Below are 26,432 nucleotides of genomic sequence, written 5' to 3'. Positions count from 1 at the left end.
CCTACCAAACTTGGGATTTCGCAGCCAGAAGCTCTCCCAAGCTGTATTCCCAGGGCAGTGGTGGGATTCTTGAGAGACCGCCTCCTGCCAATTACCTCCCTGCGACCAATTAGATCACATAGATTAGGCCTCCTCCGAGTTCCATCCGCCAGTCAGTGCCGACTGGCGACTACGCGGAGGAGAGCCTTCTCAGTAGCAGCTCCGACCCTTTGGAACGATCTCCCCGTGGAGATTCGCACCCTCACCACCGTCCAGACCTTCCGCACAGCCCTTAAGATCTGGCTATCCCGTCAGGCCTGGGGATAAAGATTATAATTCGCCCCCACCCGAATGCTGAATGAATGTTGCTTATTTTTTTAATCACATGTTATGTTATATGTCATTGTATGTATCCCCTCCCATATAAGTTGTTAGCCGCCCTGAGTCCCCTCAGGGAAAAGGGCAGCCTATAAATAAACTTATTATATTATTATATTATATTATTATAAATAAAAGGATAGTCATGTTTGGGACGGAGGTGCCAGAATTTGATTACTTGAAGATTTCACCAGTGTCGGATGGATTGGGAAGCTTGCCATTCCCTATTAAATGCATAGATGTCCTGCCTGGAAGGGGGGGGAAAGTTAGCCACATAAATCGTACCTGGTTAGAGAACACTCTCCCTTTTCTAAGGTTAAAAGCTGAGTAAATACACAGTATTCCTCCTCCCTTAGATGCGTCATCCCCACCTGCAGTTAACTGCGCCTGGGGTGGGAAGAAGATCGGGGATGGGAAGCGGTCTCTTCAAGGAAGTAAATGCACCTACCAAACTTGGGATTTCGCAGCCAGAAGCTCTCCCAAGCTGTATTCCCAGGGCAGTGGTGGGATTCTTGAGAGACCGCCTCCTGCCAATTACCTCCCTGCGACCAATTAGATCACATAGATTAGGCCTCCTCCGAGTTCCATCCGCCAGTCAGTGCCGACTGGCGACTACGCGGAGGAGAGCCTTCTCAGTAGCAGCTCCGACCCTTTGGAACGATCTCCCCCGTGGAGATTCGCACCCTCACCACCGTCCAGACCTTCCGCACAGCCCTTAAGATCTGGCTATCCCGTCAGGCCTGGGGATAAAGATTCTAATCTGCCCCACCCGAATGCTGAATGAAAGTTGTGTTTTATCGTTTTATTTTTCTTCACTCACGTATTGTCTTATGTTTTGTCTTGCACTTCCCCTCCCATGAATTGTAAGCCGCCCTGAGTCCCCTCAGGGAAAAGGGCGGCCTATAAATAATAAATAAAATCTAAATCTAAAAAAAATAAAAAATCCAGCCAGTTCGCACCCCTTTGGGAGAACCGGTTGTTAACTTTCTCAGCAGTTTGTTGGAAGAAATCTTTAGGGCAGAGAACCGGTTGTTTAAACTTTTTGAATCCCATCACTGTCCCAGGGGGATTCAGAGGAGGCAGCAGAAACCGCCGTTTTTTTCCCCCCGAATCGCGCTCCTTCCAGCAACTACGCCCCCGCCGCCTCTTCCGTGCCTCGGTTTGCTTTTCCAGTGCATTCCCGTCTCCGGCTGTCCTTAAAGGAACAGAGGCTGTTTAAAAATAAAATAAAAAAACCCAGCCCGAGCCGTGCCCAGCAGCCACACCTCGCCCACAGGCTTCCCCGCCCTCGCCCAGCTCAACGAACCCGCGCACGACTGGTTTGCAAGCGGAGTCGCGAAAAGAGGGAGAGAGAGAGAGAGAGAAAAAGAGAGAGAAGGGGAACTCGACGCTTGGCCCCCCCGTCGTTAAGAGGGGCATCCCGCCGTTGCCATGGAGTCGTCCGGGTCCTCCAAGGGGTGCATGGAGCAGTTTACCAGCCTCATCCGCTCCCAAAGGGGGATGTTACTCTTCGCAGAAATAGTAAGAGAGGGGAAGGGAGAAGGGTGGGCGAGCGAGCCGCGAGGGGCAAGAAGGACGGGGGTGGGGAGGGCAAAGACGACGGCGGGGCGCCCCTGAGATTGGGGGGGGGGGAACCGAGCGGGTTTGCGGTTGGTGGCGTTTCTTTGCGCTTAGCACGTGAAAGTAGCACTTATATACCGCTTTGCAGCCTTCTGTAAGCGGTTTAGAGTCGGCATATTGACATCCACCCCACCCCACCCCACCCCACCCCACCCGCAAACAATCTAGGTCCTAAAACCTTCGGTCTTACTTATGTGTGTATCCCCCCCCCCCACTTCCACTTCCAGCCCCTTGTGAGGTAACCGAGGAGGAAGCGGTGAAAAGCAAAGCGGCATAAAAGAAGAGGAAGGGAAATCTGGCGTTCGCTCTTCCCTCATAGAACCACCACCACCACCCCCGAAGAACGCGAGGCCCGAGCTGCCTCGTCAGAGCAGCTGCGTGGCCCCTTCGGCTTCGCCCGCAATGTGGGAGGCGGGAAGTTTCTTCCAGAGAATCCGGAGAGAATCTCCTTTAAAATGCCCTCAGCGCTCTCCGGGAGCTTTTGCGTTTCGCTTCCTTCTCCCTCACCCCTCCAGAGAACGGGGTTTCCATTAAGGTGGAGAAACGAAGCCACAGCAGCTGCGCCGGGCGGGGCCTTTTTAAATTTTTTTCTTCTTCTTTTGGGTCAGGAGCCGCTCTTGGCGGCAGGAGAACTGAAGGGGGGGGGGGAGAAAGCGGTTGCTTTTCGGGCTGTTCTTCCACCCGAAGCCTCCAAACTCTGCCAAGTTTTGTTTACCGCCAGAGCTAAGTTGGGCCTTTGAAAACTCCGGAGCCGAGCGGGAAACGCCCTAGGCGCGAGAGAAGGCGACTTTTTACGAGGGTAGAGTTAAAGAGGGCGGTGCTGGAGGAGGACGGACTTAGGTTATCCGGTTCGGCCTGCGGAGTCCGGGAAAAGGGGGGGATATGTAACTAGTTCAGTGTTTCTCAACCTTGACGACTTAAGTCCCGTGGACTTCAACTCCCAGAAGCCCCCAGCTGGCTGGGGAATTCTGGGAGTTGAAGTCCACAGGACTTAAAAGTCGCCAAGTTTGAGACACACTGAACTAGAGGGAAGGAGGGGGCGCAACTGGCCGGAGTGGAGCAAAAAAAAAAAAAAAAACACAGGAACGGGCGTGGAGAGCGATTCCTCTCCCCACCCACCGTAACGCCGCGCCTGGAGAGTTCCCTGCATTTCGAGCCCTGCCTTCCCTCTCTCTCCCCCCCTCCCTCCGGTCGTCCGATTTCAATTTGAGACTGTGCAGGGCGTCTCGGGGAATGTGCCTTCCATGCGATTTTACCAGCAATCCGAACGGAGCAGGCCCGATTCCTTTCGAGCTGCGTCGGATTACGCCTCTTCACCACCACCCCTCTTGCAAGTTGCAACCCACCACGTGTCCAAAAGCGTCCGGTTGGGGAAAGGAGGAGGTGGGGGGGGGGGAGAGATTGCGTTCGCCCTTCCTAGATGCGCGACGAGTTTTCGGAAAGGGAGATTTGCACGAGGAGGGGAGAGAGTTTGCGCAGCGGGCAGTTGAAAGACGTCGTGGGAAGCCGACCCTCCGGCCGGCCGGTTTTTGTGTTTCCCCTGCCCGGCTCTGCTCAGGGCCTTTGGGCGCGGCCGACTCCATCCCCGATCCCCTCGCCTAGTAATGTTGCGCCATGTGCGCGCTCGGCTGAACGAGCCTGGCGTGAGTCACTGGGTCCTGCCCTGCCTTGGGCACAGACAGGCGGAGCCCTGTTGCGCTACATTGGGCGGGAGAGGCAGCCGTTCGTCGGTTTGGCTTTGCTGCAAGGGTGCCGGCCTGCCGCCCGGCCCTTGAAGGAAAAACTAAATTCCTGACTGAAGGCTTCATAGATCGCAAGCCGCGATTGGTGCCTCTGATTGTAGGCAGTTCTTCGAAGATGTTGCCCTGCCACTTGACACGCTGGCAGAGCCGCCTGTACGTCCGCATGTGTTTCCATAAACCCAGAACGGATCCACCCACCCAAAACTGTGTCTCCTTAGAAGTGTTACTAAATTTCTGCTTTTTATACAGGTGCTTAAAAGCCCTTACTGGAAGAAGCAGTAACGTGATCTTTTCTAGTTCTTCCAGTGATCTGCTTACTTTTTGTTGCCTGGTTTAGGTTCCAGATGGACTTTGTGCCTGCTTTGAATCTGTTCCTAATGGGAATGGATGCGGCTTATTTTTTATTTACCTAAAGCCATTACATCTGGGTGAAACTGAATTAACCAATTACGTATTGCCTTTTTTTATCCATTGCCTGGCGAATTGCAGCTGAGAATTCCCCAGCGTCCCCTGTTACCATCTGCTCAAGTGGACTCATCTGGAATAATGTTTTTCAAAATCCATAATATGGTCTACGTCGTGTTTATGTATGACAGGAGAGGAACTTGTATGTGTATAAGCTCATGAAAACCCCAGCGTTTTCCAAATACCGTACAGAGATTAAAAATGTAAGATTTATGGACGTGGTTCACACAACCCATTGACTCAGTAAAGTGATTTGTTCAATGTTTGGCACAAATGCATATTGCCATCGTGGTTTGCAGCGGCTAAATGTGTACAACATTACTATGAGCCATTGTGGTACATGGCTTAGAATGGTGTGTGAACCTATTTAGGATGATGTGAAAACCCATCCATTTTTTGTTTGCGGTTACAGGAAGGTAGGGTATCAAATTGGCGGGTGGGTCTACACTGTTATTATTACAACATACGTAGCCATCCACCTATCCAAGAACTCTGCAGAACAAAGAAACAAAACAATTATATAAAAACAAAGATAGAACCAAAAACTACTAGACAGACCACACACCTATGCTAGAGGCCCAAACTAACCCTTCCCCCACTGCCTGGGGGAATTTAGGCAACTGTACGATTTCACAGTATAAGATGTGATCCTGTATCTTTGGTAGATGATGTGATTTGAAAGGAATGAGAAGGAATGTTTTCCTCCAGAGAATGTTAAATTGATTATTCTTTACCCAAAGGAGGATCTGGAGAAAAATGGTATTTCAATTCGGCTGACTCAGTGAAAACAGGGCATTTGTGGTTCATTTTCTTTTACTGTATAGAATGGGGAAAAAAAGCTAACTGCTCTTTTTGGCAAGGGAGCCAACCTATAAGAAGATGCATACATATTATAAATGATATCTGGAACTTCAGTTGTTTTTCAGAAAAGAAATGGTAATATGAATGTGTGAAATGGTGCAGGTGTTAACGTTCATTTGTTTGTGTCTTCAATCTCTTGAATATGTTTGTGCATGGTCTCTTATAGGCCTGGTTCATGTATTGCACTGAGCAAATCCATCATTGTTTGACCATGCTAAACATAACTGTAGTTAACAAATTTCAGTGTCTCTGTTCATATAACATACTAAATCAAAGTCCAATCAACCAAATAATTTGTGAACCAGGCCATATTTCCTTAAGTGAAGTTTGGTCGTAATTGGAAAATTGTATGTACAATTGTACTTGCAATATCTTGCAACTTCAAATCTTACTGAGTTGCGAGGTATAAATTAAGACCAGACTGAAATTTTGAGGGTAACAAAATATGATTCTGCATGTTTATCGATAAATGACTGACTAAAATTTCAACATAGAAATATTATTTGCATCCATGCTCAAGAGTATGAATCATTATGCAATAGAAAAGAACCAACATGAGGAAAGGAATTGACAGGTTGGGATGGGGACAAAATTGTGCACTCGGGCAGAGAAAAAGAGGTGACAAATCAAAAGAGGGTTGCTTGGAACATTCCAAAGTGTAACATTTTATTACCCAATCCTACTTGGTAAATTATCGTAATTATTATGTAGATGAGAGAGGATTCTGAAATCTTCAAGATGTTGCTGAATTCTAATTTCCAGTGATATATACAGCCAGCTCAATGGTGTGATGTGCTTAGAATTGGCTCCTCAACTTCTGGTGGTGCTTCCTCACCCCTCCAGATACTCAGTGTGCAAGGGTGTGTGCTCCATACTTGTGTGCTGCATCCCTGTCCTTGCCTTAAAGGACATGTGCACACCCAGCTGAATGGGAAAGAATCCTTCCTTTGCCTCTCATAATAGGACCAGACAAGGTGCCTCTTTCCACGGTGGAGTTAGCATTTGCTCTGCCTCATCTGTCAGAACAGTTGGGTTGGGTTCTCTTCCAGCCTTGTAGCCTTCATTACATTCATTCATTAATAATTAACTGAAGCAATGATTTCCGGATGAGAGCAACAAGTATCAAGCAGGAATCTGGGTCTTAATCCAATTAATTTGTTTTTGACCAAAGCCATCAGTTTATAACTATTGAAAAATTAAGCTTCCTGAGAACTACTGAAAAGTGTGCATTTCTCTTTATTCCAAGGGTTCAGAGCACCTATTGAGTGTGTGTGCACCTCAGCTTCCCTCCAATGCTTAAGGCAGAATCCACTGGCTGGGTTCCTACTTTATGCGTATGTTTACTTTTGGCTTAGCTTAATGTAGCAAGCCAAGCACTCTAGTTTATAAACCAGGCTTTATGGCTTAAAAGATAATGTTTCTTTTCAGTCAAATTTGGCTCTTGGTGACACAACTGACACATATGTGCAGTTTTTCTTGGCAATGTTATATATAAATCAAGCATTATTAAAGCAAACGAAGGCCTAGCATGATTTATAAAAGAATCTGTAGCTAGAATGCTTGTGCTTACAACAAGTTTATGAAGTCGGTTCGGCTGAGAGATCGAGACTACTAAAGCTTTTTGCTTGATGCGGATATAGACCTGCAAATCTTCTGCAAGTCTGCCCAGTTTACAGTGGTTATCTGTTTGAGAAAGCTAGTGAAGAAATGCACAAATATCACCTGACCAATAAACCGAATTTTATTCTTAAGGAATGGGGTGTCTCTCTATGCCTGCAAGGCTGGGTGTTTTTGCTGTTTGGGAATGACTGATGGGTTTTTGTTTTTTTCCTGGAGCTGGGAATAGCAGGTTTTGACAAGACCTAGAAAAGAAAAAGGGGAAGGTTTTTTTTCTCCTTACTTGTACCACACCCTACTGTACTGTGCAGTTCAAGATGTACAAATCAAGATAATCAAGGTTTTTTCCAGTCATTTTGTTCATGTGAGATGAGCAAAGCAGCAGTTTTCAGTTCCTAAATGATCATTCTCATCCCCCAAATACACAAATAAATTCATATGCATTTATTTGCAATTCAAATCTGAAATAAAAATAGTTTACACACACACACGTAGTATAGAAGTATATTGAAATAAGGGAAGGTTAAAAAAATTCCAAATAAGAACAGTGTGATTAAAAGAGGCTGTACCTAAACCACAGAAATTCATTTACTGGTAAGTTGGTGGGGGAGGTTTGCAAAGAATGGAAAAAATGAAATCAAAATTTCCCAGATCTATCACATTCATTTTTTATGCATTATCTAATAGGGGGTGGTGTAAAATTCAAATACCAGCAATGCTCAGGTTTTAATCAGACGTTGGGTCTGACTAAAAAACAAAACTCATCAGCATTTTCACATTTTTTTCTGACTCAGGTTTTTTTTTGGGATGGGTGCTATGTGTGTTGAGGTTAATTAAGGTTTTTTTAAAAAGAAAAAAAAGCATATTAAAATGTGAAAGGAACAGAAAAAACAGCTACTTTGACAAACCAGTTACCACTGAATATTTTAAAATCCAGACAGATTTAAAATGTCTATGGCTAAACCTTTTAAATACTTTTTAAAAAAAACCCTCCAACTTGCTGGCTGTAAACTCTTCCTTTTCATTTATACATATTTAAAGATCCTTTATCTGGCACAGTGGTAGTCAACCTGATCCCTACCGCCCACTAGCTTTCATGGTGGGCGGTAGGGGTTTTGTCCGATACTGAAGCACTTTCCTTTTTTTAATTTAATTGACTTCCCTACTTTATAAATCACCATTACTGTGGAACTGGCAGGTGGTTAGAAAATTTTACTACTAACGGAGATACAAAAGTGGGCGGTAGGTATAAAAAGGTTGACTACCCCTGATCTAGCAACTAGTGAATGATCCTAGTTACATAGAGTTACATATTTTGCAAACATAGATAACATAGTTACAGTTTGCAAACATGTAACTATGTTATCTACAGCTGTTTCTTCTGCTACATTTGACTCAGTTTTCAAGACTCTTAAGCTCTTGATTAGGTGGGCAGCTATAATGGGTGGAAGTACATAAAATGATGGTGCCTATCGTATCTTTTCCCAGTGATATATTTCATTCATTCATTCAGAAGATTTACTAGCCACCCATTTTACCACAGACCTCTGGGTGCTCACAGACATAAAAACTATACACCTTAAAACATAAATGCATTAAGACCAACCATTAAAATCTCCATTAAAATCTTAAAACGAGGTGGTACTGTAAATTATTGTAATTGCACAGGAAGAGAGGAAATGACTCTTGTTGTCATTTTCTGATTTCTCTATCTTTTTGGAATCCAGAAATGAGTCACTGGCCTCCTCCCTATCACCACACCTTGCAAAGTTCAGTTGCAAGGAAATAACTGGGAAAGCCCAGTCTCCTGATTCTTCAAGACAGCGGGAGTTGCCTTCCCCGTAAATCAAAGGGGAAGAGTTTTACAAATTTCATAGCAGGCAACGAAGCAGCTCTGGCGGAAAATTAACCCAAAATAGAAGCTCACTTTGTTAGCCTTTCAATCGTAGTTTTTCAGATATGCCTCTTTATTTATAATGTGCATCTGGTTTAGGTTTGGCAGTGGGTAAAGTAATGTGACTTGCTCTTCATTTTCCGTGAGGTAGCCTGGATTCTTTTTTTTTTTTTTTAAGTAACCAATTTGACTTCAAAGACAGTTTGATGAACAAGCAACAGTGCTGAACGTTTCATCGACTGATTTCTACAGCGTACACTGCTGTCAAATATGCCTGTTCCAGATAGTTGGCAAACTAGTTTTCAGTCCAGGACAAACATGAATTAAATTATTCAATTAAATTATGCATTCGGTACTTGGGTGGCTTGTTTTTCCTTGACAATGATGTCATAAGATGTAGAATAGAGATATTTATCTAACAGCTAATATTTTTCAGCAATTATGCTGCCCCAAACTATCCACTGCATCTCATCGCCATTTTTTTTCCTATTTTATTTTTATGCTTCTAGGTTACTTTTGCCAACTGTATCCCTACCCTTTTCCACCTCCACAAGTTGCCTGAAATGAGTTCCTGTTTCTTTAAAATTTTATTCTTGGCCTGGCATACGTGGTAGCACATTCCTGGTTTGTTTAGCAGTTGCCCCAGTGATGACAGGACCCCTGCATGCTTCTGCCTAGCCTTTGGCCAGCATGCTAGGAAATGGATTGAGCTTTTGTCTTCAAGGCTCCCACTTGGCAGATTTAGCCACCGAACATGGTTCTCAATTGCTGCAGCTGGCACAGCACTGCAGTTACTTCCCAATTTGCTTTGGAGCATTTTGGAAGGAGTCCTGTGTAGTATATACATAAACAGAAACATGAATTAATTCAGTTTAAGGGATGCTTATTTTTCTCCCTCATGAGTAGATACAAATAAAACTAGAGAGGACTTTAAAAAAAAATTAAAAGCAGACTCATATCAAATGATAGTAAGACAAAATAGTATCTGTGTGTGTGTGTGTGTGTGTGTGTGTGTGTGTGTGTGTGTGTGCAGGTACCCGCCCTTGATTCCTGGTGACTACCTGGACAAATCCCTGCAGTCTTCTTGGCAAGATTTCAGAAGTGATTTCCCATTGCCAGGGCTAAGAGAGAGGGACATGCCCAAGAGAGAGGCTTCATGCCTAAGGTGGAACTCAACAGTCTCCCAATTTTTAGCCAGGTGCTTTAACCACTATGCAGAACTGGCCCATCCTGGAAACTCTAGGCATCCCCGAAATAGGAATAGGTAACCTATAGCCCAGTAGATATACCAGTAATTTAACTTCAACTCCAAGTTACGTATGTGGGTTGGAACTGCTGGGAATTGGTTAGGCAGTATCTGGTGGATCAATGCTACCTATTACTGCATTGCTCACTATATTAAGGAGTGCAGAAATTCTTGCTCCAGGAGTGCAGACAACCTTTGGGCATGCTTCCAAATATGTTGCTGCTAAATTCCAGCTATCATTGTAAGGATACTACCTACCCTGCCGTTTGTCTAGAGAGAGCCAATTAGCATATCTTTTCAGTGGGCAGCATTAGCCTGCAATACTGTATTCTAACCACTGTTAGTATTATGACATAAATGACCACACTCATTCCTGGCCTTTGGAAAGGCACCCAAATATTTTTCAATAGGCTAATTCAGTGATGACTGGATGGCTTCCTAATATTTTGTTTTGAAGTTATTTTAGCTAAAGGTGGAAGCAATGCTTTGGGGAATATTAACAATTAACAATGGTATGACTGTTGTGTGTTTTTAAATTATGTATTGTTATGTTTTGTCTTTTATTTTCTGTCTGTACCCCCCTTCCCTGATTTGAATTGTGAGCCGCCCTGAGTCCCCTTCGGGGGAAAAGGGCAGCATATAAATATAATAAAATCAAATCAATTGATTTTAAGGTACATAAGTATGTACTACAATAGGTTGCATGCATCTATTCATCAAACTTTAGGCAGATTACAATCTTAGGAGCATTACAACTCTTATATCATAAAACCATAAGAGGTTACCCATAGTGTTTATTAAATTGCTACATTTAAATTGCTTTATATTTAATAAAGGACACCCAATTGCTGTCCTTTATTAAATATCTTCCTTTCCAGAAGTCCTATTAAAAATGACTCTGGTTTCAATATTATTCTAAGAAATAAGAGGGCAATAATTAATCCAACCTCATAATATAAACTATTCTATAGTGAAGGGGTTGCTACTGAAAAATACATCTTCTGGGCAAATAAATAAAATCACAGTACTGTATTACAAAGAAGTAAGTTACTGTGTGCATGGGAAGTAACCATATTAAATGTCTTAGTTAACAGTATAATTTGAATGAAACCAAATATAAAAAATTCCTTGCTCCCCTCTTTATTCTGACTTCATTTATGTTTTAGAGAGCAGCCTTTTGCCATGACGCTCCAAGGCCTGTTTGATCTTTGTACACTTCCTTCTGTATTTGCATGAGCAAAGAAGTGCATTAAATTGCAGCCCCTTATAGGCTGTATCAAAAGCAAAGGTATCAGTGGTGGGTTTCTTCCGGTTGAGACCAGTTTAGCCGAACCAGTAGTGATTTGCCAGCCTGGGTCGCCAGAACCAACAGTGACCCAGGCCTGCCACACCTCCAAACTGGTTTCCAGTTGGCGTGGCATGTTCCCCCCCATTTTTTAATGTTCTGTGCATGCACAAACCTATTTATGGGCAACTGCACACGCAGGTGGAGCATGCATCTGGCACATGAGTGAAGCAAGAGCACATGCACAAAATTGCACGCGCACCAAACTGACAGTAATGCTGGCAGCAACCCACCCCTGAAAGGTATGCTTTAGCTATAAGAGGGGGAAACAGGACTGTATTTTACTGATCTAGTAAACTTTATCTAGTGTCATTTTAGGAAATGTTTTTGGTCACTCTTCCCCTTGCCAAATATATACATTGTGTATTTATGTATATATTGCCATAAAACGAATCTGGTAAAAGAAACAAGACAGCAATACAATAACCAATTCTTACTTTGAGATTCAGAGGTTTATTTCATGAGCAATTTGGAACATGAGCAGCTGTCATAACATTACTTACATCAATAACCCATTACAATTAGGCCCAGAGACAATAGCTAGGTCCAGCAAGGAATAGCTACGGCCAGTGGCCATGAGCTGAGACCCAGCTCCTTCTTTTATACCTTCTTCGGATGGCCCCTTAGTGAAATGGAATTTTGACAAAGTTTGTTGCAGAAATCAAATCTATAAAGCACGCACAGATAACTGATTCAGCAGGATTCATTAACTTCTCATTATATACATATAACACATGAGATATGTATACAATACCAAGAGTGGTTCTTCCAACGTGGTAGAGATGAGAAATTGGTTTCCAGTTTAGTTTCAGAGCTCAGCAGATGATTAGTTCAGCAGAGACTCAGAGCTATAGTACAGAAGTTAACCTACACCACGCCCAGACTCATAGCTATCTCCAGCAAATATTATTTCAGTTTCCAAACAGTCCCCAAACAGTTTCTTAATACTTCATTCCAAAATAGCTTCTGAAACTACCGGGATCTTACTTAGCAAATATATGTTATAAAATTGCACTAGTATGGCAGATTACAATATTGCTTTATTCTTAGGCAATCATTCTAGCTGACACTTCAAGTTAGCTATTCTTTTGAAGCCTACTATGATTGTGAGGCCTATACAGTCTTGGTTAAATCACATCTGGTTGTCCTTTCCCCACAATATGTGTGTGTACACACACAAACACACATATATGCAGTACTGTGCAAAAGTCTTAGGCGGCTATTAGATTTGTTATTTTAGCAATTATTTTTCGGTATTGAATGTCATATCTTGAATATCTACTGCAGTTGGTTGATTTCCCTTTCAGAGTGGCGGTGGCTGATGCAAAAGTGTGACTTTATGCCTGTCAAAAGTCTGTGGTCTTTGGCATTTTGACTGGCACGATATGATTGAAAGTTGGTCGTATTAGCGAACTTCCAGGAAATCACATTCATACAACATGTAAAATGCTCAAGTACGTCTTGCACAAACCTGGTGTAATAGATCTTTTTGCACTGCAGTCATTCTTTTTGCAGCTAAGAGCCGAGGTGGCGCAGTGGTTAAATGCAGCACTGCAGGCTACTTCAGCTGACTGCAGTTCTGCAGTTCGGCTGTTCAAATCTCACCGGCTCAGGGTTGACTCAGCCTTCCATCCTTCCGAGGTGGGTAAAATGAGGACCCGGATTGTTGTTGGGGGCAATATGCTGACTCTGTAAACCGCTTAGAGAGGGCTGAAAGCCCCATGAAGCGGTATATAAGTCTAACTGCTATTGCTATTCTGGCATGAACTACCAGTAGTAGGACACAGAGATGTCCACAATGGCTGTTCTTAGGGTTCCATTCCATTTACAGTAGGTTTACAGGAGTCAGGTGTCTGCTACTATTAAGTGTAGGGGGAGGGCATACTAAATACTTGCCCCGTTGGCCTATGGAAGCTGCTTTTTCTAATTTTTATTGTTTTTGAATGCTGCACACATATTTCCTGTATTTTTTGGTTGTATTCTAATAAGGAGAATGAGACACCCCGTAATTATTGTATATATGGTCATTATACCATTGCTACAATGGTATAATAATATACAACAACAAAACTAATGGTGGCCTAAGATTTCTGCACAGGTCTTCTCTCTCTCCCTCCTTCTCCCTCTCCCTGTCTCTCCCCCACTCCAGTGTGTGTTGCCTTTTGAGGCTAAGCATCCATTGAATTGTTAATGTTTTTTCCTAACATTTCTCTGTTAAAGGTAGAGATTTTTGTATGTGTCTAGTTGTAGCTAAGTAAAATCTTCAAGTCAAATTCAACTCTTCAGAACTTTTTTTTTTCATTTATACATGTAATTATTTTGCCAACAATATCTAAAATAGTGGGATATTGCAACCTTCTAGGATGCTTTTCAACTTTCCAGCCCTGAAACTACTGGTGGGATCAAATAATTTAACAACTGGTTCTCTGCCGTCATCTCTGCCCTTCAAACAACCAGTTCACCAAACTGCTCAGAAAGTTAACAACTGGTTCTCCCGAAGTGCGAACTGCTGAATCCCACCACTGCCTGAAACCTTCTGGTGGACTCTCATTCATGGAGAGCCCTTGCTTAGCTTTTTAAAGATCAGCCACGTTTACTGCATTATTTTCTTTCAGTGTTTCTCCTCCCCCCTTCTGCTCTTTGACAAGTATTTCTCCTCTCCTAGATTGCATGTATCGTCATCATTATCTGCTATGGGGCATCCTCGTCATTTGGCTACACGGGTTTGGCGGTCTTCATACTGATTTACTGCGTTGTCCTGTTTATCATCTTCATGTTAGGATTACACCTCCAATTGGCTTTCATCCACTGGGGATGGACGGTAAGTTTTGGTTCTGGGGTGAGGTGAGGGATTCTTATATGTATGTATCTCTCTCAATATTATTTATTTAACAATATGTCTAGCACCCATCCCTTGATCCATACAGACTCCGTGCAACATTATTAAAATAATAACACTCAACCATGATGGTCTCCCAAAGCAAGCTATGGAGCAACATCTTTAAAAAGCAAGAAGGAAGCTGCCATCTGTCCTTCTGGACCAAGGTGATCCATAACTTGGGTCTACCCTCAGGAAGGTCCATATCCCATGAATCTTGAGGGCAAAGGACCCTCCATAGGTCCCTCCCTGGATATCTCAACTACATGGGCAGATTACATTTTGCAAGACATTATATGATACAACTGATTGCTCAGACTGTGTGAATGCCAGTAAGAATGTCCACCTGCGAAGACAGTCGTTAGCTGGCATTTGTGTAAAGTGGTCATAGGGAAGCATTTTTGCATTAATTTGCTTGTTGTTGTCTTTTTATTTTTTTGCATAATGATTCTGTTATGCTGCTGGGGGATTCTGGGAATTGAAGTCCACAAGTCTTAAAGTTGCCAAGTTTGGACATCCCTGGTGTAATATGAAGATGAGAATCTGAAGGCACTTATATTGAAGTTTTGGTACAGCATTGTATCAGATCCAGTTGAGGATGTAAGATTACAATCTTACCTTTACCTCTCTGCTCAAGGGGTTGTGCTACTATTTAAAAAGGCATCACCCCAAGAACTTTTAATTAGTTTAAGTAGTTGATATATGCTATATCGTTTTATAAATTACCAACCACTATTAATATATTATTAATTAGAGCCGAGGTGGCGCAGTGGTTAGGGTGCAGTACTGCAGGCCACTTCAGCTGACTGTTATCTGCAGTTCAGCGATTCAAATCTCACCGGTTCAAATCTCACCGGTTCAAAGTTGACTCAGCCTTCCATCCTTCCGAGGTGGGTGAAATGAGGACCCAGACTGTGGGGGCAATAGACTGACTCTGTAAACCGCTTAGAGAGGGCTGAAAGCCCTATGAAGCGGTATATAAGTCTAACTGCTATTGCTATTGCTAACTGCTAATATCCAAATAATATTTCAATATCAACAGCAATCATCAGCCCAATATAAATAATAAAATAAGAATTGCATTAATTTCCACCTGAGTAATGAAAGACCTTATGTTAAGAGGAATCCATGTTTCAGATGTGGTGCATTCAAACATGATTTCCAAGCGGGATTTAATTCTGAGTAGGCACATATAGTGGTTGGTTTTGTGTCCTGACTAGATCCGTTTAAAGCCTAACTCAGACTCCACCAAGATTAATCTTTTTCTTGCTTCTCCAAAGACTTTTGTCCGGGCTCTCATTGGAGCAGTGGCTTTTCTCATCACTGCCATCATTGTCTTCTTTAGCCGCCCAGATGGAGGAGCCATTGCTGGGGCGGTAAGTATCATATCTGCCGGTGGGGCAAATTTGTGGAGGGAGTGGAGAAAGGAAGCTAGAATGGTGACTCGGCAGGAATTTTGAAAATCCAAGAACATGCATTAAACAAGGCGAGGCTTGCTTATTCCGGGATCACATTAGCTGGAGAATGCTGTAGTAGCAAGAGTGGGAGTACCTTTGGGGTACTCCTCCCAAAACTACATTTCCCAGAATCAGCTGCCACTAACCGTGCTGGCTGAGACTGCTGGGAATTGCAGTTCAGCATTTTATGGGGCTCACATATTTTTCACTGCTTCTTTAAAAAAATAGGGCAATTAAAAAAGAACAGAATCTGGCAAGACATAGGAATCAGTTCACATCTTGCATTAAGACCAAACAATGAACACAAAGGTTTATGTCAGTGTTACCAGTGAAGCAGGCTATTATAGCTTCTTTTTTTAGTATATTTTTTTATTCGTGGCACGACATAACCGCGAACGTCAAAAGCGCGCCGACAACACCACGGCGCTAAAACCGCGATGTCAAAAGCGCACCCACAACAGCGCGCCCACAACAGCGCACCGACAGAAGCGCGATTTAACTTAAGGTAAGGTTTAGGGTTAGGTTTAGGGTTAGGTTTAGGGTAGGTTTAGGGTTAGGTTTAGGGTAGGTTTAGCGTTAGGTTTAGGGTTAGGTTTAGGGTTATTTTTAGGGTTATGTTACAGCGCGCTTCTGTCGGCGCGCTGTTGTCGGCGCGCTGTTGTCGCACGGTTTTCACGGTGCGGTTTTGTCACTGCGCTTTGGTCACACGCGCTTTAGTCTACCGCGGTTTTGTGGTGGAACCTTTTTATTATTGTGGTCATACCATAATACAGCACATTGTTTAAACCCTATCATGTGAGAAGGCCATATTTTGGCAAAATTAAAAGAGTAGTTACTTTAAGGGTGGGGAGGTGGGACTACCTGTACTCAAAGCATTGGAATAAAATGAGACTACAGGTTGTCCACAATTTACAACCGTACCTGAGCCCAAAGTTTCCATTGCTAGGAAGGTCAACTTGCTTAGCAGTTAAGTGAGTTGTTCCCCATTTCACAACCTTTTTGCACAGCTGTTAAGCAAATTGCTGCAGTTATTAAGATTGTTAAGAGCCGAGGTGGCGCAGTGGTTAGGGTGCAGTACTGCAGGCCACTTCAGCTGACTGCTATCTGCAGTTCGGCGGTTCAAATCCCACCGGCTCAAGGTTGACTCAGCCTTCCATCCTTCCGAGGGGGGTGAAATGAGGACCCAGACTGTGGGGGCGATATGCTGACTCTGTAAACCGCTTAGAGAGGGCTGAAAGCCCTATGAAGCGGTATATAAGTCTAACTGCTATTGCTATTGCTTATAATCTGGCTTCCTCCATTGACTTTGCTTGTCGGAAGCCAGCTGGGAAGATTAGAAACTCTGATCACACGAGCCAGAGATGATGTAGCTGTCATGCATACATGCCAGTTGCCAACTGCCCAAATTTTGATCATGAGACCATGGGAATGTGGCAATGGTTGCAAGGGTTGAAAATGGTCAGAAGTTACTTAAGTGCCATTGTAACTTTGAACTGTCACTTAACAATGGGTTTTAAATTGAGGACTACCTGTATATTACAAAAAGCAGCTGCTACAATAATACCTACTACAAATACTACAAATTGTCAGCGTTCCAAGTATTTGTATTTATATTTATTATACTTGTATGCCGCCCTCTTCCTGGGGGATTCAGGGCGGCGAACAAACACATGGGGAAGGGGGCAATACAAAAACAAATGAGACAAACAGGATACAAAGACAAATTAAAAACTACACAACAATCAGCAATTCGAGTGGGGCTGGGAACTCATCAGCCCCAGGCCTGCCGGAACAGCCAAGTCTTGATGGCTTTGCGGAAAGCCTGAAGGGTGGTGAGGGTCTGAATCTCCATGGAGAGATCGTTCCAGGGGGCCGGAGCAGCCACAGAAAAGGCCCTCCCCCGGAGGGTCGACAGTCGACATTGACTAGCTGATGGTATCCGGAGGAGGCCTAATCTGTGGGATCTGATTGGTCGAAGGGAGGTAATTGGCAGGAGGCGGTCTCTCAAGTATCATGTAGAATTAAATCAGAGTCCAAGGCAAAACGATCCTTAAAGTTCCAATTTAATAAATCAGACATCTTAGCACATCTGTGTAAATCCCAATTCTGGAAATTACATCAGAATTCCACCCAGTTAAAAGTTCATGATCTTGTCCCTACACCCACAAATCCATCACATGGTCCAATCAGCTTCTTTCATGCTAGCACCTCCACCCAGCTGCTTCCGGTCCAGTGGAAAGGTGCGGAGACAAAAGATGACCTTGGCTTTCTAGAAAAGAATGAAAACAATACATTCCACAATCCTACTCCTTTCTATTCCCCCCTCCCATCGACTATACTAATGAAACAGCATAATGAAATAAGAGAAAGTGTAGCAGGCCCAAATTCTAAAAGGAATATAATTGCAGGCCTGACACAAATACTACTACAAATACCTACTACAAATAATACCCTCTATCTGCAGGTTGTTTCTGGCTCAAGATTTTATCATGCTTCACAATTTTATAGGAAGAAGAATAGAGTAGAGTAGAATAGAATAGAATAGAATAGAATAGAATAAGCTAGAGGTGACTTTGGAGGTCTTCTAGTCCAGCCCCCTGCTCAGGAAGGAAACCCTATACTATTTCAGACAAATTGCTGTCCAATCTCTTCTTTAAAATGTCCAGTTTTGGAGAACTCACAACTTCTGGAGGCAAGTAGTTCCATTACTTAATTGTTCTCACTGTCACAAAATTTCTCCTTAGTTCTAGGTTGCTTCTCTCCTTGATTAGTTCCCATTCATTCCTTCTTTCCTGCCCTCAGGTGCTTTGGAGAATAGCTTGACTCCCTCTTTTTTGTGGCAACCCCTGAAATATTTGAATACTGCTATCATGTCAGGTCCAGATAACTTCATTTGTTACATATAATTCTCAGTTGTTTTCTCATTGCTTAATTAACTCCCAAATGTATTTAATTGGTAGCATGAGTTGTGCATCTAGAAAAACTTTCAGCCTACCGGTATTATTGGGGGGCGGGGGGGCGGAGTCCTGAGTCCCCAAACTAAACTTGCATTGTTTTTCAATAGGTGGCTTCAATTCTGACTGGAATCCTCTTTGCCTATGATGCATATACCATCTTGCCTACTCTCAGGAAATCCCATACAGCAGCTCCTTCCGGTAGGTCTTCTGGGGTGAAGGCATTGGGAAGGTGAACATTTCTAAGTGGCTTCTAGATGTCTTTTCTTTCTTGCATCAATCAGATCCTCAAAAGTTTGCTTTTGGAGACGGTCCTGGTATACCGATTTCCACTGTAGATTTCTGTATTCAGAACTAGGTATACCACTTGTTGCTAAATCCAGTAGTGGAAATGAGATCCTCCCAAAGGAATTGTTTTCTCTTGCTGTTCTTTTTCTTAAACTTGGCTCTAGAACATCTGCATGATTTAGGATGACTCTGTTGCATTCCAGTGCCCTTTGAGCAATGTGGGTGATTGAGGAGTTCTGCTTCAAGTCCAGTGGTTTTAAGAATATGGATTGGTAGCATTCAGGTAGTCCTTGACTTACAACCATTCAATTAATGATCACTCAAACTTACAACATGTTGCAGCATCCCCATTGTCCCCAGATCAAAACCTGGGTGTTTGGCAGCAGGCATGTAATTGTAATGGTTGCAGCATCCTGGGTTCTTATCTATCTATCTATCTATCTATCTATCTATCTATCTATCTATCTATCTATCTATCTATCTATTTGACTTATATACCGCTTCATAGGGCTTTCAGCCCTCTCTAAGCGGTTTACAAATTTTTTAGCAAATTGAGTCAGCAACTTGCCCCCACAGTCCGGGTCCTCATTTCACCCACCTCGGAAGGATGGAAGGCTGAGTCAACCTTGAGCCGGTGAGATTTGAACCGCTGAACTGCAGATCAGAGTCAGCTAAAGTGGCCTGCAGTACTGCACCCTAACCACTGCGCCACCTCGGCTCTATGATTGCCATTTGCAACCTTCCCAACTATTTTCCAACAAGCAGCCAAAGGGGAAAGCTGGATTCGCTTAATGACCACATCATTTACTTAACAGCAACAGCGATTCACTTAATAAGCCTGGCAAAAGAGGTCATAAAATCAGACACAACTCACTTAACAACTGCCTTGCTTAGCAATGGAAATTCTCATCACAGTTGAAGCCTATAATTTCCGCAGATGCAGACCTCCAGTGTTATTATTTTGTTAAGAGAATTCAACGGAAGCAATGGAATTCATCATGCATTCAGTATACAATCTTAGAATAGCTATCATGTCTATATGCTAATTATTTATGCCACTTGCATCACTTCTAATTTCAAGTCCCTTTAATTAATAACTTCATAATTAAAGTTAGAAACAGATAATGTAATGAAAAAATAAATCAAAAGATAAATCATAACCAAATAATCATTGATGTTCATTCTCATCCCAACATGTGTGGTGCCACCTCTTTAGGGGTTAACATCTCATATAATCCCTGTTGGTCCTCCGGAAGACCCAAGTCTTCAATGCCAGGACATTAATAGGGATGGGTCGGATCTTCTTTTTCGAAGTAGGCTCTTCCCACATGGATGGAGCTACCACAAGGATCCCCCTTGGGATCCCAGATCATAACACCTCCTCAAACCAGGATCCATTCAAACCCTGCCTCCTGGATCTTACCCTATAGTCCAGAGGTGGTATTCAGCAGTTTCTGACCAATCCTGGAGAACCGGTAGCGGAAATTTTGAGTAGTTCAGAGAACCTGTAAATGCCACCTCTGACTGGTCCCGCCCTCATCTATTCTGTGCCTCCCAAGTCCCAGCTGATCAGGAAGGAATGGGGATTTTGCAGTAACCTTTCCCTGCCAAACCCACCATGCCACACCCATCGAGGCATGCCCACAGAACCGGTAGTAAATATTTTTTTTAATCCCACCACTGCTATAGCCCATGCAATTGGTGGCCTTGAGCATAGGTTGAATATAAGAATATGTCCTAAGCCATGAAGAGCTTTGGATTTGGATTTTATTGCATTTATATGCCGCCCTATTCCCGGAGGGACTCAGGGCAGCTCACAAATCAAAGGGAGGGAATACAGACAAGGGGAAAAACAACAAACAAGCAACTACAAAAGAATTTAAAAACAATCAACAACCACACAGTTCGAGCGGGGACGGGAACTCGTCAACCCCAGGCCTGTCAGAACAGTCAGGTTTTAAGGGCTTTGCGGAAGGCCTGAAGGGTGGTGAGGGTCCGAATCTCCATGGGGAGCTCGTTCCAGAGGGCCGGAGCAGCCACAGAGAAGGCCCTCCTCCGGGTGGTAGCCAATCGGCATTGGCCGGTAGATGGGATTCAGAGAAGGCCTACTCTGTGGGATCTAATAGGTCTTGAACATAAACAATCAGCTCCTTGAATTATACTTGGAACCTGACTGGTGTGTTCCCATAGAAGTAGCAAGTGAACAATGTTGTGCCTTTTATTCCCAGGCTGCTGCATACTGGACCAATTGCAATTCCAAATGATCTTCAAAAGTAGCCTCACGTAGACCATTTCATTTCATTTATTGAATTTCTAGGCTGCCCAATCCCGAAGAACTCCGGGCGGCTTACAGAAATGAAAAATTATTAAAAAAGAATTAAAACAATGAGACACAACAAAGTTAAGAAAAAGCACAACATACACCCAATCAGAGAGGGGCCGGACCTCAATCAAGAGGTCAACGGCCCCAGGCCTGCCGGAAAAGCCAGGTTTTAATAGCTTTGTGGAAGGCCATGAGAGTAGGTAGGGCCTGGATCTCTGGGGGCAGCTCATTCCATAGGGCTGGAGCGGCAACAGAGAAGGCCCTACTCCTAGGTGTCTCCAGCTGGCATTGTCCCGCTGAAGGCACCCGGAGAAGGTCCATCCTATGCGATCTTATTGGTCTAAGGGAGGTATGTGGCAGAAGACGGTCTCGCAGGTATCCAGGTCCCTGGCCATGTAGACCAAACTGTAATAATCCAAATGGGAAGTGATGGGTGTGACTGTCAACAAAATGCCTTGCTCCCCAAAAGCCTGCAATTGATATGCAAGATGCACAAAGGTTCTCCTAGACATGACTTCCATCCACTCTTTGAGCAGGAACCATGAGTCCAAGGCAGTGGTGGGTTTCAAAAATTGTTTGAACCTACTCTGTGGGTGTGGCCTCCTTTGTGGGAGTGGCTTGCCACCCATGTGACCGGGTGGGAGTGGCTTGCCGCCCATGTGACCGGATATGAAGATGCCGACGACACTTGTCAGAACCACCTTAAATTACCTCACACACAGCACTGGCATGCATAAGAATAGGATGTAAACTTGTTTTTCAAAAGGCATCTTTGGTTTGCGTTAAAACAATTTCAACACATGCAATGTTCTGATTGCACCACAAACGCAGTAGTCATCCTTACCTTTCCCAGAGGCACTGAGTTTTATAAATATGAGCATGATAGTGTAGAATAATCCTATCCAAGGACCAGTGGTGGGTTTCAAAAATTTTTGGAACCTCTTCTGTAGGTGTGGCCTGCTTTCCGGGTCCACTGGTGGAACCTCTTCTAACTGGTTCGGTAGATTTGACGAACCGGTTCTACCGAATAGGTGCGAACTGGTAGGAACCCACCTCTGGTCCAAGGGGACCCACAGCCCTATTCAGAGCTAACGATGGACTCCTGCTGAAATCCCCTGCTTCTGAATCAAAAGCCATTCCATTTTTGCTAGAGTTAGGTCTAAATCTGGTTCTCCCCTGGTGGAAGCAGAAGAGAACCTCAAATATATATATTCTGTTTAGCCCAGGAAGGATGTACACATGTGGCTATCATTAATCTATCGATGATGGTTCCACTCAATGAAGTGGGTGGCCTCCGCCAGCAATTTCATGTAGTAAATACTATGGGGGAGAGGATTAAGCACTGCAGCGCTCTACAAAACAAGGCCCATACGTTTGACCTCTCCCTCTGCACCACCGAATGAAATCACCCATTCAGGAAGGGAGAAAACAGGACTTGGCCAATCCAGAAAGACATCATAAGTTAGGATATTAAAGGCAGCGGGGAGATCCAGCAGAGCCAAGAAAGTTACTTTCAAACTATGCCAGTCCTGCCACAGATCACCAACCAATGCCAGTGTTCTCCAGCCCAAATCCCAAATGAGAAGAATCCAGGGAATCCATTTCATTTTAAATTACCGGCATTACATTTTATTTTTAATAGATCTTTTAATGCTAGCGCCTTTTTAATGCAAGGTATTCTTAATATATATTCATTTCAAAAATTATTCCCTGATAGTCAAACGCAATTCAATTTATAGCTTAACAACTGAAGAATATGAATGTTGTAATTATTTTTTTAAAAAAAATATAATACCTTGATTTTGTTTTTTGTTTTGTTTTATTTTCTGTATTTTAAGTTACCTAGACTCTAGGAGCAAGGTTATAAATGATAGGAAAGAAATATATGCATTCATACTGATATTTTTAGTGTCAGCCCGTCTGACAGCGTTTCTATTTTTGCCTCCCTTGATTTTTTTAGATGAGACAATGTAATTGTATTGCCATTATCTTTTTAATTTGTAGAACTACAAAACAAAAACAGAACATGTGGAAACTTATAAAACAGAACATTTAAAAATTCAGATAAAACAAACCAGCAACAATAAAGATCAAAAGCTAAATCAAAATTAAATCAAATACAGCAATCAGGTACAATACTAAGTACATCAATGGAAAAATTACTACTGCTCAATTTTTACACGATGAGCAAAACCTGAATTGCATAGAATCCCATTGTCCAGTCTTCCGGTTAAAGAGAGAGACCATTCAAAGGCTGAAATGAGTCATTTCATCAATCCAGCCTTTGGCATCTGTGTCAAAGTGTCTTTCCAGGAGCATATAATAATCTTCATGGCCCCATCTCTGGGCCTTTCAGTGGCACATATTATTCATATTGTATTTATTTGTAAAACGTATACCCTGTTCTTTCACTGTTTTCCTGACAGTTGCAAAGCAGGGAGCAATGTTACAGCTTCTTATTTATTCCTAGGGATGGGATGGTGATGAATAGCAATTAATAGCTTCTAGCTAGAATTAGAATCGACGGACAGCAGCTCTCGTCTTCCCTAGCAAGAACAAGTAAATTACAAGAATAACTTTGCTTAATATCTGTCTGTCCTGTATCTGCTTTTTACAGAGCCTACAGAAGGGATTTGAAGAAAACCATCCCTCTTTCACCTCAAGACAAAACACCACACTGGACCCATCTCCTATTGCCTTCTATGGGATCTGTCCCCAAGAGACCACCTCCCCGTATCAATTTGACAACACCACAATCTTGTTTTCCTTGGGTGCTCCGTAGGACAGATTGTCGCCTGAATTGGCAGGTCCTTTCCTCTTGTCTCCATTTTATGAAACTGTTCCAGCAACGGAAGAGAAGGGCGACTCTGGAATCCTCCAGGAAAATTGCAAAGCCCCAGTAAAATGGATTTCATAGGTTTGTGACTATTGGCTGCATCTGATTGAGAGTAATTCCATTTACTCTCTGGTTGAGATGCAAAGAAAATTAAGCCTTTACATTTTTAGTCCTATTAGTAGACAATGACAGCAAAGTACAAAGGGACCTTCTCTTTTGGGGCCTCTGTTTGCCCTGCAGACTTCAGCTGCTTGCATCCAGATTTTCTAGATAAGAAGCCACTGTTTTGAAATCTATCAAATAGGACTTTTTCAAATTTTGTAACTTTTGAAGAGCTTGCGTTCCACCCCGGGGTGGTATTCACTTACTTTCCCTACCGATTCGCAAATGTGAGCGCACGACCGGTGCTCCCTTTGCTTCCGTGGGCCCCGTTCACACATGCGTTCAGCCTTCTGCGCATGTGTTCAGCCTTTGCATGCATGCGCACAGCGTGAAAATGTGCCTAAATAGGACAGTATAGAGCCGGGGCGCGTGGACAGATTCACCCAGAATTTCCACTACCGGTTCGGGTGAATATCACCTCTGCTTCCGCTCCATGAAAAGCTGTTTGAAATTTCACTAAGCCATCTTAAATTCCCATTTCTGATAAATGATTTTTTAAAAAATAAAGCAAGCACTTAAAAGGCATCCTACCTTAGTAACTTTTTCTACACCATTTATTTTCTCCCCTAATCTTCTCTCTCTTAGGGAACCCCAGTCTTTTAAAAAAAGGCACTAGGTTACGGAGAAGGGTTGTGTGTATGTTCGGTCATTGTGATCAAGTGGAAAAAGTTATGGTTGTTTGGTGATGAGCTACTGAAACTTTCCAGATTAAGGAAAACTTTTCTGAATTACACTTCCAGGGCTTAAGACTCTGGTGCCAGGCAGAGTTCATTACCCTGCCCTATTTTGTAGATATATATTTTATATAAAAAGAGGAAGCACAGCAAACTTCTATATAAAATATTCAAATTCATATACTTGATGATGAGGTCATCCATTCAGTCGTGTCCAACTCATGGCATTTCTGTGGGCCAGGTCTCTCCACATTTTCTGATCTTGCACTATTTCTTTTGAGTTTTTCCCTATGCTTTGGCTGGTTGTCAGCTTTGATGGTGTCCAGCCACCATGTTCTTCTGTGGCCTGGTTCCTTTCACCACTAATTCTTCCAAGCATAATTGCTTTCGCCAGCGAATTCCCCCCAACCCCCAATGAGGTGGCCAAAATAAGTGACAGAGTTTTGTGATTTTGCCTTCCAGTGACGCGTCTGAGTTATGCACTCATATACTTATTAAAAGGCCAATTTTTTTCCCAAAGAAGAAAACTTGGCTCACCTTGGTGCTGATTTCTGGGTATTTTTTATGTAATTATTTTGGTGTAGTACAAAATACAGCCTTGGCTAGGGCCCCAGTGATCTATAAGGAGACACATAAGTGGCCTGATTTTCTTCTGTGGAATGTATATCATTGCCTTAAGCTTAGAACACTTTGTCTGCATTGGTAGGAAAGATAGAAGAGAAAGGAGCATGTCTACTGCCATCTCTTGTCCAGTTTTCTCCTGTTGGATCTTGGGCAGCTTGGCTTTATTTTGTGCTTGCTGGAGAAATAAAATAGTTTTAAGATGCAAATAAACTATATCTGAATTGGTATGAAGTCTGTTTACTAGATGTCCACTGTCATAATTCTTTCGTGCAATCTTGGCTGTAGAGAATGGTTGGTATAATTAAAGGTATCTGTGAAACTTCTCCACCTAGGAAAAGGAGTCTGGCTTAATAAAAATGCTCATCCGTATAAGGTCTAAATTATGTTTTTCTCTACTTCCTCTCGTCTCACATTTAAATAGAAGTGATTCGGCTGTCAATATACACAAAGCAAGTGCTGCATCCACAAAACCACCAAGGATTTGATCAGATAAAGACCTTCAGTCAGCAACTAAATAGTTCAAACATATCGTCTAAAAGAAGTTCTCTGCATCTTTAGTGTAGTGTAATCGCTATATTTCCAGGTTTTGGGAGTTCTACCAAATAAGTGGCATCTCACAAGTCACAACTTTCATTTATTTAAAATAAAGTTTGTTACCTTCTACCCTGCTGAGTTCAAATGTGTGCAGATTCTGCTACCCAATCTTCCCAAAACCAGCTTCTGTTTTTCACCAAGGGTATATTTGGCAGACTTGGTAGAAGAGTCAAATCCAAAACATTTTACTTCTGAGTTTTTTTAGGAAGAGGATAGCTCACAGCATTCTATTTCAGTGATGGATTAGATGGATTGACTAAGTTGCAATGAAATAATATATCCTGTTCCCAATTTGTCTAAGGTAGGACAAGAAGATGAACATAATACTATGTTGTGTTTCTGCGTGTGCAACGGTCTCCAAATTCTCTTTTAGGCTGACCTCCCCAAGCCCAATCTGATCATGACAGCTGAAAATAAGTTTATTTTTCTGTTGTGTTGACATATGAAACAAATGAAACCTATGGTGTACGCCCTAAATTTTGCCAGTCCCTAATA

The 26,432-nt window shown here is 42.9% G+C and overlaps 1 protein-coding gene across 3 annotated transcripts; it reads left to right on the top strand.

Moving 5' to 3' along the window:
• The first annotated feature begins 1,543 nt into the window (after positions 1-1,543).
• PLP2 (proteolipid protein 2) lies at positions 1,544-25,568 on the top strand. Of its 3 annotated transcripts, none has more exons than XM_032208991.1 (5): positions 1,544-1,878; positions 13,813-13,968; positions 15,306-15,401; positions 18,547-18,637; positions 23,665-25,568. In XM_032208991.1, exons 1-5 carry the CDS (start codon positions 1,789-1,791, stop codon positions 23,682-23,684), a joined length of 453 nt encoding a protein of 150 aa, XP_032064882.1. In that variant the 5' UTR covers positions 1,544-1,788; the 3' UTR covers positions 23,685-25,568. The 3 variants fall into 3 exon arrangements, with proteins under 3 accessions (XP_032064882.1, XP_032064883.1, XP_032064884.1); XM_032208992.1 differs by lacking the exon at positions 1,544-1,878 and adding an exon at positions 3,330-4,387; XM_032208993.1 differs by lacking the exon at positions 1,544-1,878 and adding an exon at positions 4,400-6,379.
• Positions 25,569-26,432: the final 864 nt, after the last annotated feature.

This window comes from Thamnophis elegans, chromosome 2, assembly GCF_009769535.1.
Source record: "Thamnophis elegans isolate rThaEle1 chromosome 2, rThaEle1.pri, whole genome shotgun sequence".
In the NCBI taxonomy this organism is placed as follows: Eukaryota; Metazoa; Chordata; class Lepidosauria; order Squamata; family Colubridae; genus Thamnophis; species Thamnophis elegans.
The sequence above is the reverse complement of the archived record's forward strand: the minus strand, read 5'-3'. Positions and strand labels throughout refer to the sequence as shown.